This window comes from Atractosteus spatula, chromosome 4, assembly GCF_055471065.1.
Source record: "Atractosteus spatula isolate fAtrSpa1 chromosome 4, fAtrSpa1.hap1, whole genome shotgun sequence".
Classification (NCBI taxonomy): domain Eukaryota; kingdom Metazoa; phylum Chordata; class Actinopteri; order Semionotiformes; family Lepisosteidae; genus Atractosteus; species Atractosteus spatula.
The window spans coordinates 65180869-65200597 of record NC_142709.1 but is presented as its reverse complement, the minus strand read 5'-3'; the positions used below and the strand labels follow the sequence as shown (position 1 = coordinate 65200597).

Genomic DNA, 19729 nt, shown 5'->3' with positions numbered 1-19729 from the left:
AGTTCTGTGCCGTCACTGCTGATCGACGGAGGCAGTGAGGCTGCATGTGTCGGGGTAGCTGTGCAGGTGGTGTGTCTGTACTGTACACTTGCCTGTACTTCCAGTCGTCCCCAGCTGCAGTCTTCAGAGTTTGACTGTGATGGGACCTTATACAAGAGCAGAAAATCCTCAAAGGCCCTGAAAGTCCACACAGTGGACCTCCTCAGAATGAGCAGTTAAAATTGCATGGATGTGCATATACTGTAAAAACCAAGAACAGGAGGCCCTTTTTAATCCAAAGGGTTGTGGGAGTTGGGAATGCTGTTGAAGCTGATACCTTAGCTGTTTTTTAAGAAAAAGCTGGGCAAGATCCTTAGACCAATTAATTACTAAATACCAAATGTGCCAGAAAGGCTTAAAGGCCTACTTGAATTATTAACCTTATGTTAGTATTTCATTGAATTATTTCGAATGTTTTTTGGTAAAGTTTTATCTTAAATTCATATTCAACATGACAAACCTGATCATGGAAAGTGTGTGTGTATATATAGAAATACAATATAATTATTATATTACTTATCGCTAATTGGCGTTTTTTGTAAATTATTTGAACTGTGTGTGATTTTCATGAGTTGTTGTAAAGTTCTTGAATTATTGCTTTTAAGTATAGAAACCACATTCTTGGCTTTTCAGTAACTTTTTTTTTTTGTCATGATTGAAGAAGGATTCAAAGAGGTTTTAGATTAATGTATATGACTTGAGGCTTTAAAAGTATACCATCAAAGCTACAGGAAAGACTGCCTGTTCTGGGTTCTTTCTCCCTGGCAGTGTTATGCCTTGTCAGTTTTGGAAAAAAAAACAACGAGATTATTGAAGCAGTACCGTTTCCAGGTAACGCTGAAGTGCGCAGTGCTTAGGAATGCAGACTGTTGTCAGCCTTTAGGCATGTTTTCAGTTCCACTTGGATCCGTCATCTTCTGTGGACGGGGAAAGCACTAATATACTGTGTTACGGACCATTAGCAGGTAACGTGTTTGAGGATCCTGTACGTCATTAACTGTATGTTTCATCAGTTGGGCCAGGTGTTTTTAATGGCTAAAAACATCTGCATTGGATGAGAGAGGATTAAAAGTTCCACAACTGTCTGTTGTGAAATGTAGATATGACGTCTTTCATGCTGTCAGGAGTTCCTTTATGAAAATATCAGTAAATATTATGGATCCTTTGCTTTTGTTTCTTCTTTTGTGGATTGAGAATATGCGTACCTTAAATTGACAGGTGCTCTGTTCTTTGTTGCACACTGTCCTCGCTGTTTAAGTATGGTTATATTTCAGGCTGATCTACTGCTGCTATGACGCCATAGAGTGCAGACTGATTGTTTTGAAATGAGTGGAGAAGGAATGCAGCTTTGTGATTTTTTTTTTTTTGCAGTGGCTATCGTTGTTGGAGTTGAAAAGTCGTCCCATTGCCTTTTGCCACTTCTTGCCACAGCACTCAGATGTTAATCGGTTAATTAATTAAAATTTGTTAGGGCTGGAAGCAATAAAATAAGGACTACCAGCTGCAGTGAAAATGAAAACTGGTTTCTTATCAAAATGAATTGGAGAAGTCTGCCACCAATCAACATGATCATTTGAACTTGAAGAGATCTGATGCAAATGAGGCAGGAGAGCAGGTGGTGGACATACTAAATCACAGTGTTCCAGGACCGCTGTTCTGCTGGTCTCACTTCAATCATTAAAACGTTTCCCATTGTGACATCTTCCAAGATCTTGCAGACTAGCAAGAAGTCTCACTTGTAAAGCTGTTAGAGGTTGTAGCTGCCAGAGAACCAATCAAAACTTTTTGGAAATCTCTAGAAAATGTGAATTATTTTTGTTTTCACTACAATTGCCAAACAAAAAAAAAGTATGAAGAGTGTGAAGTTTGCAAATGCGTCCTCTCCCAGTTTACCTTAAAACTGATAGACATACTGTGTCAAATAAATCAGACCTGGTCCGGAAGGTGCTAACTGACCGACTGTGACAGAACTGTATTTTGGGAAAGTGCCTCTCACACTGTATTAGGAATTGAATTCTAACAAAAGTGAGCCAAGGAAAAGGCTGCCTTAATACAGCATGGAAAAAAAGTGCCACATGAGTCTTGCTCTAAGGCAGATAACACTTTTCATGCTTTTTGAGGACAGTGTAGGCTTTGCTAAAAACTCAATGACCAAAAAAAAAAACTAGATCCCGGACAGCACACGTCATGGTTTTATTAAAGCCTTTGCATTTCGTGCAACAGGAGTTTATGTGCATGTAGGGCATATCGGTAAAAGTGGTGTGATGTTTTCAGAATTCAGGAAAACCTTACTTCTAGGAACTTTTGACTCAGGTTTGCAGCCCTTTTTAACCCAGAAATGAGGTTTAATTATTTCCTACACAATGAGGGAAGCAGTGAAATTCAGCGTGCTGGGAACAGGTGATTACTTTTAACAGTGCGGCAACTGCATAGCTACAGTATGTGATGTTCTTGTGATGCAGTTTAATTAAGTTCTAACAAACCAGTGGGCTACTAGTGCTAATTAGTCTTATTAGTCTATTGCATCTAATGCCGAACGACATACCTGTGGATCTAAGTTTCTGCAGTAACAGGTTTTTTCCAAAAGTTTGTTGTTGCATTATGTCTTTGTAACCTTAAGAAGTTGGAGCGAGGTCATTTGGTCAAAATGGCCAATTTAATCCTGAGCCATTCCCATTGCCAATAGAGCATCTGCCTCACTCACAATTTTATCCTGGTGCCAGAATTTCGGTGTTGCAAATACATTTCTTATGAGAAATTAGCTTTGGCTGCACGGATTTAGCTGCATTAAAAGACAGACAAATCGATGGTATTTTCTCCTAGGTTATTCCCTGAAACAGAATATACCTTTTAGGACCAAAAAAGGCAATGGAAAAACAGAGCTAGGTTTTCTCGATGTTAATCAAACCCATCAGTGTTCTCCTGTAAAAAAAAAATAAAAAAGAAAGAGAAACAAATTATGCAAAGTTTGTACCAGCACTGCATCGTTTTGCTACATCTCTCTCAGTGCTGCTACTGGCTCCTAATGGGCTGCATTATGCAGAACTGAAGAACTGTCTGTGCATGTATGCCACGCACGTATACTTAATAAAATATTCATAATAGAAAAAAATGTTATGTCTGACTTGCCTGCCAGAGCCACATCTTTAATTTTTTTAAATACTGCAGCTGCTAATCATAATGCTAATGTTATGTCACAGATTTCAAGCCAGGACTTGGTCTGATAGACTGGACAGTACAGTAGGTGGGGAGGAAGCTGTCTCTGAGGAAGACCCTGGCCAGCATGCCTTCACAAGCTCTCTGAAGGAGGGGCAGAGTATCAGCTATAAGAAATACAAGTGTACATATTTCTATAGACAGGAGCTGCAGTAACATTTCAGTTAAAATAATATAACAGTCCACCAACAAGGTCTCGTGCCCCACTCATTCCTCTATCGCTCCTGCTGTCGTGTCAGTCTGAAAATTGTCATGATTTATTACTACTGAAAGTGGTCTGCAATGAGCAGTTCCTAGTCCCGATTCCGATTTTCAAATTAAAGAGGTCCTTTTGAAAAATCAGAAGAACTGTGGGTTTCTGTAGGATGTCTGGGGGGAAAAAGGAAGCAGTAGTCTCTGTTGAATTGTGAAGTGTTCTCCCTTTGCTTTGAGCCATTCTGAAGATTCATATTCATGACAGACTAGCATATAACACTTTAGCTGAAGAAGTGGCTGTTTTCCAATGCTTTCAAGTCTTGGAGGAATTTACAGTATTCTGTTGCTTTTTGGCAGATTGAATTTGTACTTATGAAGATGCCACATGATAGCCCAGGGGTTTAGATTTTACTGATTATTGTAACTTGAGTTGTTCTGATGTGATGCTGAACAATAGGTGGAAGTACTGTGGGTGCTGGATTTTGCAGCTTTCCCTTAACTTTGTGGTTTTTTGTTAGTCTTGGATAGTCTGTGTCTTCCAGCAGTATTATTGAATCTTATCCAGAACTAAAACTCTCCTTTTTCTCAAAGCATCTTTTAAGGGGTTCATTTTTTGTGTATTTGTATAAAAAAATGGCAAATATTTTATTCAATGACTCTCCATACTACATACATATAGCTAAGGATCGTAGACTTTTAGCTCCTGCTGCTGTTAGCTAGGACAAGGCAGAGTGTGTCCTTTTGGTATGAAAGTAGTGACCTGAAACGTAAGAATATTTAATTCCATATTTTCATTGATTTCCTGTTTTGTGTTAATCTTGGGTTTGTCTATTTACCTAACTCCTGTACCTCACATTTTTGTGTTGTTCCTTTTAAGGTGACTTTTTCTAATTTGTTGTGTGTGCTGACTAGCAGAAGTCAGTCTTTTCACTCTTGGAAGATGGTGAGGTCTATATGGATTACACCCACCTAAGTGCTTATTGCTTTACTGCTTGCTTCATTGTTAATGCTTACATCATTACATCCTAGCAATCAGGATATCTTGGATAAGTCTTTAAAATAGCACGTTGACATTTATGGAGAAAAAAGCAGAAGTGAATCACGCAGAAAACATCTGAGTGATTCACTAAAAATTCTGCAAGAAATTAAATTGCATTTTGCTTTTTGTTTCCTTAAGTTTGTGCCTTTTCCATATAATTGGACCTATTGCGGTGGTATGTGTGCTGTATAACTGAGATGAATCTATTTGTTTTTTTCAGTTAACAAAAAAGCCTGTTATCAGGTCTGAAGTTGTGTGAGGCTGTGGAATTGTCTGGGAAACTGTTACATTAATTGGATACAATATTGTCTTGAACATCATTTGCTGGAAATGTAAGGCTTAGATGTTTTTGTGCTCATGTTTTCCACAAAGATCACAAGGTACAGTGCTGTAATAAGATACTTTGTGTTTAAGGAGTTGTAGTTATCATCTGTGCACATACACATTACCATTTTTCCTCCCTTTGGCTTTGTGTTTTCAACGAAAGTGCCATTAATGACAATGCTCCAGCCTGAGATGAGAGCAGCTCTGAGTGTTAATTTGAAGGTAGCTGCTGTACGCCTGTCTTTCCAAGACAGCACTGGGTTTATACAGTACCTTTTCACTCAAATCTTTTTAAATGAAATTACACTGACTTGAATGTTATTTTTTTTTTAGGGGGGGACAAATGTCAAATGGAACAAGAGGTTTATATTGCAATATTTATTACCTTAGTTTAAAAACTGTAATTGAAGCTGCAAATAAGAATATCACACACTCCTTTCTTTTTTATGATTTATTTTCCTTTTAGATAGTACGGGCTTAAATCAAACGCCAGTTTGGGGGTGAAACACGTGTGGCTCTTCCATCCATCTCAATATGATGGCGAAGGAAAAGGTTGAAGTTATTTCCATCCAGAAAAGTAGAAAGTTAAAAAATTCAGTGATAGAGCAGAAAAAAACTTTCATCCTTCCACTGTTCAGCATGAAATTAACCTCTGTTTGTTCCTAGGCAGCCCCCTCACTGATGGCTGTGCATAGCTGTGAGGATCTGACAGCTGTTCAGATAGATATGAAAACAAATCTGAAGGTATTAAATCCCTAACATATTTTAAACATGCATTTATTAAATGCTGCATGTTTTTAATACGTTGAAATCCTGGAATAATTCCTCTGATAACAAGAACTTGAACTGAACCTCTGAATCCTTGAAATGTTTTGGTTCAAATGCTCTGTTACTTTGCAACAAAAACACTGACTGTTGCTCCCGCAGATGCTATTCACAGGGTATTATTTGGCTCAAATGTCCAGAGCTTTTCAAAAGATTTTTAAAGTGAAACATCTGCTGTTTGGCGTTTGCCAAAGATTACCCCCCCCACCCCCCCCCCCCGACTTGTGGAGGGCAGGCGATTTGGACCAGTCTGGAATTTTTTTCTTTCGAAGAAAACTTGTGTATTGTGTAACAACCTTTGGGAAAACAAAAATCTGGGATGAAAACCACGGAAGGCTGCGTTCATCACAAACAGGTGCCGACTTGCCTGGCAACTGCACTTGCTCCTGAAGCGAACAACAGTTCGGAAGTTTCCACTGTAAAACATTGCTGATCCTACAGTATGTGCAAACATGGCAACTTTGGGTCTTTTTGCAGTGATTTGATGTGATTCTGCAAAGTTTTACAGTGTGTATGAAGATAGAGACCCAGTATAATTTTATGAGGCAATTTACTTAATCATATATTATCAGTTTTTTTTGCAGTTTGCAAGTAATATATTTGTTTACTTTCTAGAAATAAGACAATTACAAGCTAATATTTTTAATAAAATGGACTCAGTTCTGACCTTATTTGTTCATTCTGAAGTGAAGAATCATGAAGGTTTGTAGATCATAAACCACCATTTCCTGTTAAAATCTCGCCCCAATTTGTCCATGTCAAAGCATAAGTAGGATTTTAAGGGGCACATATTCTTTATCTGATCTGATATTCTGAAAATTAAAATAAATCATCCCTGAATGAACTTTTGAAACTATAGCCACCTTTTCCATCACAAAATAAATACGTGGTTTGCCACTAACTATTGCATTTGAAATGTATTAGGAAATATGGATTATGCACTCTTTAATATTCTTTGGGGTTTTTTCTGAACAAGTGGTATGCTTAAGTGTTCAGTTTTTTGATTGCGCAGATTATCAAAAATTTGATGTCTCCTCTGTCATTAAACAGGACTAGAAGCATGCTCTGGAATGCTCTCAAATTCTCTTTGAAGGGCCAATATGCCTTTTCAGCTAAGAAACAAAGCAAAGTGTAATAGACGACCAAAAGTCACAAATTGTCCTGGACTCGAGGCTTCGGTGGGCCTGTCTCATTATTCCAAAAGCACTTTCCATTAGTGGGTTGTAGGAAATTATAGGAAATCATAAGTCATTAACTCACACTATTTTAAGCCCCAGAGTCCCAGTCAGAGTAAAGCTGGCTCAGATAATGCCTTGGTTCTGAACTCCCTGCTGAATCTTGTCCTGTTTTTTTCCTGCCTCTGGGGAGCTCTTGGCCTGAGGCTTTACAAGTTGCCGTTCCCTACCTTTCTTGTGTATCTAAACAGTTGCCAAGGGAACACAAGACTTTGTTAATCCAGTCACATCCTCGCTTTCTTTTTTACGAGCCGAGCAAGCCGGGAATCTCTTCCTCCGGGATGGATCGGGACCTGTCGAAATCGCCCGCACGCCTTCCCCGCTTCGCCTAGAAACGTCTGCGCGGGAGCCTGCCGCAGGGCATGCGATGGGGCAGATTTCACAGCTCTCGCATTCCATCTGCAGAGCCGTGTGGGGAGAACGCCGCGTGGTGCACAGCGCCCACGCCTTCGCTCTGAGTGGCCCGTGAGAAGTATTTACCTCTTCGGCACCAGCTGTGATCTGCTGGAGCGCCGTGCTGTTTTATAATCCCTACGCATCTGAGGCTGAGCGGCTTATTAAGGTCAATCAGTTATGACTAAAGCAGTAAAACGCACAAAAAGCACATTTTTAACCTGTTTCAACAAGGCATTGCGTTCATCTCATTCAGGGTGTTACGTCCCAGTGTGTGGTCTGTGTGTGGTTTTTTTATGTTCCACACTGCTGACCTTTGCTTGTTCTCCCTTCCCCATTGGCCCATCATGACACCACTGTTTCATATGACATCATGATCAATTAGCTTCTCAGCCAATCAGGATGCATCTTATTCACTATATAACATGGAGGTTTTCTGAAGGAGAGGCCTTTCGTTTGACTTTGGTCCCGTTTGGTTTTGCTTTGGCTTTGTTGGTTTGTTTTGCTTTGTGTGTGTGTATTTTTGTATAGCTTCGGCTTTGTTGTTTTGTTGGTTTCTGTTCGTTTCTTTGTACTTTCGTTTGTTTGTGTGTTTATCCTTGTTTTGCTATTACCTTGCCCTAACGTATTATGTTCAACCTTTGTGTTCTTTTGTACCCTGTTCCTGTTGATTACTCTCATTTTCCCTTATTTGTATTCATAGTTCACTTGTGTTTTTGTGTGAACTTTTGTGTATAAGGTTAGTTTAGGTTGTTGGGTACATTCTACACACTTAGTTGATTTTGTATTAGTACACTAGTTTAGTACGGGTGACTGAAATTTGTCTTTTATGGTAGTCAGTGGAGGTTAACTAGGGTGTTGAAGACGCCGAAGACCGTGTGTTTCGGGTTTTCTTTTGTAGTCAGGTTAGCTTTCCCTCACTTTCCTAGCCAGCTCCATTTTGTTTATTATTTTCTTTTCCTTTCACACTTTACCCTGTGTGTTACAGTGTCTTACCAGTCACTTATTCAATTTAAAATCATCACTTTTGCACCCACCTTTGCTATCATGCTTCCTAGTCCCTCACCAGAACCCACCTGTTTCCAAAAGAATTATCCTAAATGTTACACCCCTTTACCCCTAGACACCTGGGGTCTTAACAAGTGTGATGACTGCTTGGACTGCACCTTTGTGGTTCAGTGTGTTTGTTTCTGATAGCAGCTTTACGCCAGTCCTGTCAGATGTGGTAGTCTAAAGCAAACGACTTCAGTATATCATGAAAAACCAATGAACAGACTTATTGGAATTTAATGTGAAATTGGTTTAGGCTTTATGCATATTCACGCAGGTGGAATGCAAAAACATAAATTGTTGCAGCACAATAATTATTGAAGACAATTTGGCGTTTTGAAATTCTCCATCATATAAGTCCTTCAACTTAATATAGAACTTATAATGGATTTTTTTTCAAATGTTTCCTGTGATGAACAAGTCTGTCCCAGTTTTTTAGATAACTGGCTTTATATCCATTTAGTTTTGACTTGGGGGTAGTGTGTAGTTAAGTGCATTTCTTATTTCTTCCGCTACCCTTTAAACCCAAACTAAGAATACAGTGTTTTTTAATTATATAACTGTGAGAATTGTAGGCACATGAGTGATGAGCCATCAGTCTCATTTCGCATGCAGTGAAATTAGCTGCATTCTGGTCAGTATGACATGCAGAATGATGTCTGAGACGTGCTCCGGCTCTTCAGATACTTCAGACGCCAGGTCAGCAATAACAAATGTTTTGTTTCAGCAGCATGAAGATATCATTGCTAACCTCAGGCCCAGCCTAGTCTCTGTCCATTTCAGAGCTGTGACTGTGAAATGGCAGCTGGAGTTGGCAAATGTCACAGTCTTGATTTACGCCATCAGTCTCTTGGCTGTAGATGCCCTCCCCTTCAAAAGCCCATTTAAAAAACACACTGTCAAAGATATGAGAGTAATTTGGTTATATGAACTGGACGCTAAAGATGACATGCCCTGTCCTTCGAGGAAATGAAAGCACCTCGGATTGCTTTCCCAGTTAGTGCTCACTGTGAGCACTCGCATTAATGTTGAGAGTGCTCACAGGCAGCCTTACATACAGTAGGCTCTTGTTAGGCTGTTAGTGTAAGCTGTTAAGTACATGATGTGCATGTCCACTGTATAAGACTTGGGTAGTGTATGTTTTTATGATAAGAACTGTGGAGGATTGTGCATCCTTGTGATGTGGGATTAAATGTATGCCATTCTGCTGCATTGTGCCCCAGCTGGGATTTGATTTTGGATCCTTGTGGGTTTGATGCATCACTAACTGCACAGAGGAGATCTCTACTATTCCAAAGCAGGTCTTCAGCTGTGGAAGAGTTCTGTACTGTCTAGGGTTCATGAGGGTGATGTCACTTCTGTAACATGCTCAGTGTCACTGAGCCCTGGTTCAAATGCAAGTGCGTTTTACATCAGTAGCTCGTTGGGCACATGTATAATGTTATAAATATTTCAAATAATGAGCACAGAGGCTTGCTGATTATTTTGGTAGCATTATTCCTTGAGATAACAAAATACTGAGTTGAAGTCCTGCAATTTCATAAGTGAATGAGATGTTCAGTGTTAAGAGTTCAGAATTTCTGTAAAGAACCTATAAAGACAAGACTTTAATGAATGCAAGAATAGTAAAATATACAACAAAACCCTGTAGATGTGACTAAAGCAGATGGCCAGCTTGAAAAAAATTAAGGTGGCCTGTTTTTGATAAACCCACATAATGAGCTGCAGCAGTCTGCTGACTTGTCCAGACAAACCAGGAAGCTGAGCAGGCCATGTCCTGAGCATTAATGGGTCACCAAGCCAGCCCAAGACCACCGATGTTCCTTGAGACTAAAGTTGCTATAGCAGAAGAAACTATAAGAAATGACCCACACTTTAGCAAAATGATTAGTACCTTGCTGTCTGCATGAAAAGGGTCTGCATAAGACTCCAGTGAAGCGACAATGATGCATTAATGGTTTGCATGCTCGAAGACCACTCAGGGGCAACGTGCACATCTGGGAGACAAAATCTCATCTTCTGTGAGTATATATGAGTATTTAATCTCATCTTCCAGTATTTGTGCTGGTGGCCTATAAAATAGTGTTTATAGGTAAGTACTATTTTGTCCTTGACAACCCTGACAGAAGGCAATGTGTGCCAAGATGTTACTTATGCTGAAGTGTAATGATGTGGGTAATTTCAGTGTAGTGAGTGATACGTTACATACTGGAATCTTTTATGTGTGTTGTCAAATCACAGGAAAAAAAAACAACTAAAATAAATCATTCAATTAAATGCATTGGATCCAACTGTGGCATATCCTTTTATTTTCAGTATATGTTGCAAATAAAAACCGAATAAATGTATCCTGTACGTCTGGCTTTTATTTACAGCTGGGGCCACTAATGTTCCATTGTAACTCCAGTTTTGGAACTGAACGTACTGTAATTGTAAGTAATGTTGCCTACTGAAAGATGACCTTCACACCTAGGCAACACTGTTGCGTATAGAATGTGCCCATGGAGTATGCTGATATTAATATTCTACATCTGAGGGCTTGCTGATTCCCTGTATATGAATATTTGTTCCCAGTCTTGGAGAACTGGGTTTTATAGAGCAGGTCTTTATGAAAAGCATCTGCTTGCCAGGTGTGCCTTGCAGAGTACTGTTGCCATTTCTGAGAAAATCAATTCCCTAGAAAGCCAAGTGTGAAATTTACCTAGAGTATTCAAGGTGGAAAAACACTGGTTACTCCTCTCTCGCCTTATTTTGTTTTTGACTTTTAAGTGTTGCGCAAACATGTTTCGACGTGAAAAGAACATGCAGGACTTAAAAGTTTTTTTTTTTAAGTGTGGATTTTTCCGATCTTGGCCCAGTCTTTGTAATTAATGTGTTGTTGCTAGGAAATTCTTTTATGACCTGTTTATCACCTGAGTTTAGGAACATGGTGTTCAAATATACCCTTCCCTGTAATAGAATAAGCTTTTGCAGGATTACAATATGAGACTTGGTTAAGTTTAAAAAAAGATTCCAGGTCAAACTTGTTACGTTCTTTTCAAAAAATATTTTTAAGTGTTATTGTTTCTAGCCGTAAAGGTGTCATTCACAGTTTTATCCTTAAGTACAGTATAAATTATTCTGGATTTTCCGTTTTGCAAACCTATTTCCTCTTCATCGAGTGCAGCACGTATCGCCCAACAAAAGTTTTTTTTTTCCACGTGAAATAAAGCAGAAAGGAAAACATTATAATGGAGAAGACCATTTATGTAAATGTCAGTGACCTGCTTCTAAAAGCTCTGAACGTGTCAGAAAGTGCAGTATTTTAACTGAGGGAATACTGAACTTTCTTGTGTAAACGGAATTTATAGTGACTGAAGATTGCTGTGACTAGTCATTGATCTCTTCACATGAGTCGCTCCTGGCCGAGCTGTTGTATAATGGCAGCATAGCGCACATCTTCAGAATGAAGATCGGAACATGAACCAGACGATGCAGGTGAAAGCGAAGTGGAAGTGTATTTAAAACCAAGAGCAGGAAGCACTTTACCCAAAGGATTTGTGAAAGTGTGGAACAAGCTGCCCAGTCAAATTCTTAAAGCTCATACCCTTTCTAGATATTTGTACAAAGAGTTGTGGATGTTTCTAACAACTATCCAACCATACTGTTGAACCTGAAGAGGAAGTGATTGAAATAGACTTTGGCTCGTTCAAACAACCAAATGAGTTGGGGTGGATGACTTTATCCTAAGCTTCTTTCTGTTAGTGTTGAAAACAGTGGGAGATTCGTTTACTTCTGCCTTCTCTTGTTGCTCCAGGGTCCTTTTCTGTTTTATTATCATCTAACAGCCTTCAGCTGACCTTTAGTTATACAGTGTGTGAAACAGTTTGAAGGTGGTTCATTTTTATTTTACTTTTAATAATAGTAATTAAAATGTATATTAGATGCATCAGACTGTGTTTCAGTAGAATTATGTAAATAGGCTTGTGCTGAATTCACCTACCTCAGTGTAAAAGAACAGAACAGAACGTACTGTGGATTTTTTGAAAATTGAGGGCTTTAACATTCAACCTTTCCTGTAGATTCTTCTGAATGCTTGTAATATTGGACACCTCTTAACGACAAGTGTTCTTGGTAAAGCACAGCTCTGACTTTTAATAACAATGGCAATATCTGGCATTATACACTTTCACTGAACAGGACTCCAGTACAGGATTTGTAAAGGATTTGCAGAGTTTAATGAAATTAATGAAAAATAATCAAGCTGTGGGAAGTATATATAGTTAAACCAGAAACAGTTTTTGTTTAATTATTTACTGTCGTCTCTGATTATGAAATGTAAAAAATGCAACATTTGGAAATATTATGAGTGACAAAAATAATATTTTATAATATCTGTCCTTCGGATGAGATGTAAAACCGAGGTCCTGACTCTCTGTGGTCATTAAAAATCCCAGGGCGTTTCTCAAAAAGAGTAGGGGTGTAACCCTAGCTTCCTGGCCAAATTTCCCATTGGCCCTTACCAATCATGGCCTCCTAATAATCCCCATCTATGAATTGGCTTCATTACTCTGCTCTCCTCCTCACTGAGAGCTGGTGTATGGTGAGCGTTCTGACGCTCTATGGCTGCCGTTGCATCATCCAGGTGGATGCTGCACTTTGGTGGTGGTGGAGGGGAGTCCCCATTACCTGTAAAGCGCTTTGAGTGGAGTGTCCATAAAAGCGCTATATAAGTGTAAGCTATTATTATTATTAATTAGTGCTCTTTGCCGACAGCAAGAAGTAAACCAAACATTCTCCTTTACTCTTCTGACACTACTTTGGTTCAGAGTACCTTTGCCACATTGAATTTGTAACTCCAGTGATGGAGATGAGCCTGTTTGTCCAAAAAGAGTGTCATTCCGCTTGAAAAGCTGCGTTAACAAAAACTGAATAACTCCGGAGGTTATTTCACCAAGGAAAAACAGAAAATTAATCTAGAAGCAAGACGAAAACATTCAATTTCATCTCGGAATCTAAAAAGGAAAGAAACTACTAATAGTCCTGGAAAGGAAACTGTTTCAAACAATTGTCTTTTGATAGGCTAGCAATTCTTGCTTGCTTGTTTTTGTGTTTCTTTTGTATTTGCTTGACTTTTTTTTTTTTGGAGAAAATCTAAATGGAGACAGAGTGTGCTCAGTATCGCAATGGGCGAAAACATTGAACTGTCATCTTTTCCTGGGCAGATGTCTTTCACCATCATGTGAAACAGCTCTTACGGGATCTTGCTGAACTGCCTTTGCGTGTTTTACCTATTTTAAGCTGTCTTGGGACAGTAATTTTGTGGAGTTTTTCCACCCACTTGCACTTTCTCTGGTCTTCTGTTTGGAAAGTAGCAATCAGTTAATATTCCTTATTGTTAAAAAAACAGTCTGGATAGCGCAATGCTTTTTATTCGTAACGAGCTTTTAAAGAATATACAATTAAGCTAGCTTTTGCAAAAAAATAGAATTGCTCCTTTAATATATGCAGAACTTTGACAGTGTTTCGGGCCTTTTGCCCTTTTCTTGTCATGTTATTTTTGCATCTGAATTTTAGCTCTGAACTCCCAATTGTGGTTTTAAGTCCACCTCACAATATTTACTTTGGGATGGGAAGGTTTAGCAAATCTGTGTTTTGTCTGATATTGTAATTGTAGGTGGGTCAAGACTTAAGAAATCGGCCCATGATAATCCCACCATTTTGATCGTTCATTTCCTGTTACTATTATAATACACTTGCATTTAGAATTTTTTCTTTTTCTTTTTATTTTAAATGAATTCTTTAACAAACTGAATGGTACAGTGTGGTGGAGTGAACTTTTTCCCCCCATTACTGCCTGGGATGGAAAGCAGATCTGTTTGAAATAAGATAACTTGTGTGGTTTTTGCTTTTATGGTTTCATTTGTTTAAAAATGTACTGTCATTTTGTCCCAATGTGGCACAGCTTGAAAGTGTCAGTGTGCAGAGAATCAAGACTTTAAGGAAGCGGTGTTAGGTGGCAATAGAGGTGCCTGTACATGCCACAGTAGTGGTTTTCATCAAACAAAAGCATCATGCTGCTGCATGTTAGTGTATTCTACCTAGTAAAATGTGCCTTTGATAAAGAGGATTCAGCGGTTACTTATTTAAACAGTTTTTTTGCTTCCCAAATGTTAGCAGAGATGTAAAAATATTTCCTATTATTTCACCATGTTACAGCCAAGGCAAGGAGTACCGCTCATATGATATCTGAAACCTGATCTGCTTGTAATCACCTTGAACCATGTTCCAACATCGTGAGTACTTGTGCCTGGTGATGCAGAGGATACAGATATTGCAGGATGGTTGGTGAAAGATGAGACTGAAATTTACTTTTATGAATGATTTGGTTGAAAAAAAACAAACATTTGACTTGGTCTTTCTTGACATGCACTGTTGCACGACAGGAGATGGATGTGGAATGGAAGCCAACCGTAAGAATGTTTTGGGTTTTCCCTTTCTTTTTCTCCCAGGAAAAAAAGGATTTGGGAATTGCAGCCCTCGCCTTGTAGAATAAGGACGCGCTGCTGTTGAAAGTGGCGCAGGTGGAAGTTTTGGTTTTTCTTGTCTGAATTGCGCTTTTGCCCTCTCGGTGGCTTTCAGGCACACCTTCTGGCAATACCGGCGGGAGAACCCGAAGACCGCAGTGGGCGGCCCCCCTCCCGACGGCCAGCCGGGCTTCAACAGCGGCGTGATGCTGCTGGACCTGGAGGCCATGAGGCGCTCGGCGCTCTACAACCAGCTGCTGGAGCCGGCGAGGGTGGCGCGGCTGGCCGACAAGTACCACTTCCAGGGCCACCTGGGGGACCAGGACTTCTTCACCATGATCGGCATGGAGCACCCGGGCCTCTTCCACACGCTGGACTGCGGCTGGAACCGCCAGCTCTGCGCCTGGTGGAGGGAGCACGGCTACGGGGACGTCTTCCAGCTCTACTACCAGTGCGACCTGCCTGTCAGAATCTACCATGGCAACTGCAACACCCCCATCCCGGACGACTGAGTCCCTCAGTTTGCCCGAGGCGCTGCCGGCTTCATCCCGGCGGGAGCTTGGAACAGGGAGCCTAGCCAGCACGTGCTCCGCGTTTCTTAAATCTGCTGCTCCGTTGTGCGGGCTCTGTGGCAGTCCTTTCTTCAGTACCGATCTCGTTCCTGACTCCAGCTCACTGCAGCAAGACTTTTCCGCCAGAGGTGTGAAAATGTTTTGGGCTCCAGTCTTTCAGCTCAGTTTGGCCTCTAGTAAAACACCAGCAGGCTGCAGAGTATGTGAGTATGTGTGGAGCAATACGGTGCAGAAGGCAGGTCCCACTAGTTTTAGCCACCTGGGCGCAGGTGGTGATGAACGATGGCAGTTTAATTTTGAAAAGTAAGTTGTCTGCTCACAAGAGTCAGTTGGTTTACCATAAAATATCAGACCAGGGAGATGCTGACTAAAATGGAGCAGCTTTACAAACAGCAGCTACAGTAAAGTCATTATTCCATTTAGTCATTTTTTTCATTTGGACGCGGATAAATGCAGTATTACCCTACTGCACATAGTCATTGATACACCTTGCTGGCCAGGCAACAGATGTTTTATGCAATTACCTGGTTGTTTTCCCCATCCATAATGGATAAGTACTAGGTGGTTACAATGAAAGAGTGAATTTACACAAGATGCACCATGGTGAGAAACATATAGCAGTGTAAGATGTGTGGAATCAAAAACTTTTATATGTAAAATAGAGGGATCTTCTTTTAAAAGAACAAATTTAGCCCTACACCCTTTTCAAATGCAAAGGATATAGTACTTGTGTGAAGTTTTTACTGCAGCTGAAGAAGAGACCAATATGAATGCCTGTTATTCAATCAAGCGTTTAATTATGTTATGTCATTAAGTTGTGAAGAAAATTAAAGCTTAAATGTTAACCTAGTTGCTGCTCTGGAATGTGGAATTTTCATTTTTCACCATGATTGTGTTGCACGGTTTTTAATTATGCAGTTTTTATTTAGAGCAAATACCACTTGTGTAGTCAACCTGCAATGTTAGCCAGTCAGTGTTCCATTATAGTTCCATTTAAAAAAACACTTGTGTTCCTCTTCAGCTTGATGGTTTATTAAGGAGTGTCTAAAGTTATGCGGTTCCATGTTAAAGAAATTTAGTTAAGACCTCGACAAATTTGCGTAGAAAGTGTGAAAATAAGATTAATGAAAGGAAGGAAGAACTAGGAACAAAACTGTAAACGTATTCCAGTTTTCTAGGGCTGCAGCTACTGGTTATCACCTTTCTGGTTGAACCGATGCTTTTGGAAAAGATAAAATCCCTCCAACCCCCTTCTTGATCGAGATTGATGCAAGACATTTTTTACATGTACAAAACACGTTAGTGTTGTGTTTGAGCTTTTGTCCTCATGTTGCCAAATGTAATTTTATCAAGTGCCATTTAATGTATATTGTTTAAAAACTGGATGTAAAAATTTGAGAAGAGATTCTAAAATTCTTCCTTTTCTTAAGGATGGCAAGCAATAGAATTTGAAGTGAAGGAAGAAAAAAGTCACTTGAGACCAATGAACGTAACATTTTAAAACCCAAAGAAACCAGACCTGGTCATGAGGAGATTATTTATTCAGTACTGTTTGTCACCTATCCCGTGATGGGTGTCTTCATTTCTTATTTTTTGTTGTAAATTTGCACTTCCTGGTACCTCATCTGTTGTTCCGTGTTTAAATTTCCAACACCTTTCCCTCATATGGAAAGGAATGTTATTATACCGATATATAGTGTTACTTACATTGTATTCTTGAATGCAAGTTTTATGTGTCATCTGTTTTATAATATTGCCATGCACAGATTGCATGGGGGACTAATAAATAAAGAAAAAAAGCACAGTAAATGTTCCCATTATGTATTGAAATTATAAATATCTATTCAAATGTATTTCAATGCAAAAAAAAGCTAAATTGTTGTCATATTCCCCAGAATCCACAAATCACAAAAGTGGTTTAAATCACAAACGGGATTCAATGAATGTGTTTCACATTTGTATTACTCTCTTGTGGACTTGTTTCTCTCAACCATGTCTTACAATAATTTCTGCTGTTTAGTACACGGCACCGATACACAAGGTATGTAGTGAAGCTAAAGTGGCACTGAAAAACATTTCCCCACTGGCAAAACAGGAAAATGTTGAATGTTAAAAAAAAAAAACGTCATGGAGCAGTAACCGATAGACTAACTCCAATCTTTCATGGAAAAGAGGTGTTTGCTTCTCCTGTGACAAGTCACCATCAATCTGAGAGAGTGGGATTATGAAGACAGAATTGCTGGTTAGTTCCAGTGCTTCAAAGCCAGTGTACTGTATCTTTTACATCACTCAAATAGAAAGCAAAAGGCAATTATGGAAATAATTTTTTATTATTATTATTTATTTTGCATGTTTTACCCCAAAGCACTATACATGCAGGAGGAGCACATTTCAACTACCACTGAAGTGCTGGGCCTCCCAGGGTGACATGTAGCACTGCACACTGCACAGCAGATCAGGTGGAGAAAAGAGAACGGCTTCCTTGCTCACTGATTTACCGTCCTGCTACTGCAGCCACTGCGAGCTGATCTGTAATGACCAAGTGGTCAGTACCTTGGTTTAACTTCATGTCCGAGAGGTGATGCCTCTCACGGCACAGTACTCTACTCGGACATTAGTTTGGAAGGAAGAGTGCCTCCTACTGGTCTACAGACTCCATCTATTAAACTGCTTAAGTTTTTGTTTTTTTTTCCAGTTAATTGAGCTATGATATGATTTTTCCTATCTGTGTTCAGCATTATTCTCACTCTATTTTTCGTTTCACTCTCTCACAACTTCAGAACAGTACTTTTTAAAAACGTTTTGTAAGTTTAAGGCTGACCCCATTGTATTGACAGCAGTATTGCCTATATGATGCGTACTATTACTGTGAGATTTACAAGAATTATCAAATGCATTCTGAGCTCAAGCGGGAAAACCAATTCATTTCTCCCCTGTTCTTAGTTTTCTGTGTAGATTTAGATGACGGAGAGGCACAAAAGAACTCATTCCAGAGCCGTGAAGGTCCTGCCTGAAGTTTTCTATGCATATTCTCTTGCTGTTTAAGTTCTGGGACAGATATATTGTTGGCTGCTCGACCCAAAGTTATTAAAGAATGTGGAGCTGTAGGTGCTGCCTTTGGACACGCAGAAATGTGTTTTGGCTGAATTGAGAATAATGCTTTGATTTTCCCAATTTCTTTAGTAGCCTCGGATTTGTTTTGATGAATTTAAGCTTTTATTCAGGTTTAAGCTATAGGCCATGAAAAGAACATTGGGAGGACTCAGGTTTGCTTAGAGGGATATTTTTTTATTTCTTCCTCTCTGTACTGATTGCAGAAGCTGTGCGAACTCTATTACAATCCCACACATTGTCACCCACCCATTTCTTGCATGGAGCTGATGGATCACTGCAGCACATTTCTTAATATGAAAAACCTTGAAAAATCCTATGGAAATGTCTGGGCTGTGTAAAAAGGAGTGCAAAGTCATCAGTCTGTGCATATTGTATTTCCACTTTTATTTTTTTTTCATGATTCATCAGAAAAGGCTGAGCTCATAAATCATTTTTTGTATGTCTCAGGAGACATTCATGTTAAAAAACGTGGATTTTGGAGTCTGACAGAGTGCTGTGTTTTTATCCATTTTTAAAATGACAGGCTTATTACAAATCAGAGCGAGGCTTTGCTTTTTTAAGCATGAAACCTACTTTATGACAACTAATCTCAGTTTTTTAACATTTGTGTCCTTTTTGGTTTGTGAACATTGACGCACATTAGGCCTGTATAACCACGGAGAACAAAGGAATGAAAAAACTAAAATATGGACCTACCGAAATTGTGTTCTTCCAACAAAGGTTTTACCCAAAGAAAAATCCATTTAAATGATTGTGTCAAAAAAGATATCAAAGATTTTTTGGCTCGCTGCGGAACTAGCACAAAATTAAACTTGCAGTAAATCTTGGTAATTAAAGGTTTCCACAGTTGATTTGTCTATTTTTAGGATAATTTATATTCACAACAGTGTTAATGAAAACTGCTATCAGTGTTCAGTTGTACCTATATCATGTTACAAAAAGGTCACATGAAATTCTTACATTACATGTGAAACTTGCTGTGATGTTGACCAACAGCACTAGCTTTCTTTGCAACATTACACTACTGCAGGAACTGGGTCAAGAACGGAAAACCATGTGGAAACAAGTAGTATTTTACTTGCAAATCTTAAAACAAGTACTAGAGTGTCTTACAGAGAATTGTATGACAGAAGATTAACTCTTTTTATTTAAATTTAAAGACCACTGCTGTTTGGCATTAAGACATCGACCAGGAATGTGTGTATGTTAGACATGTATAGT

At 39.3% G+C, this 19729-nt stretch overlaps 1 protein-coding gene across 1 annotated transcript in view; it reads left to right on the top strand.

Moving 5' to 3' along the window:
* Positions 1-17354, top strand: part of xxylt1 (xyloside xylosyltransferase 1) — a 47966-nt gene extending 30612 nt beyond the window's left edge. The window contains exon 5 of the mRNA XM_088913353.1: positions 14938-17354. Within this exon, the coding sequence (XP_088769479.1) occupies positions 14938-15334 (397 nt within the window). The 3' untranslated portion in view covers positions 15335-17354. The remainder of the gene's footprint in view (positions 1-14937) is intronic.
* The last annotated feature ends 2375 nt before the right edge of the window (positions 17355-19729 follow it).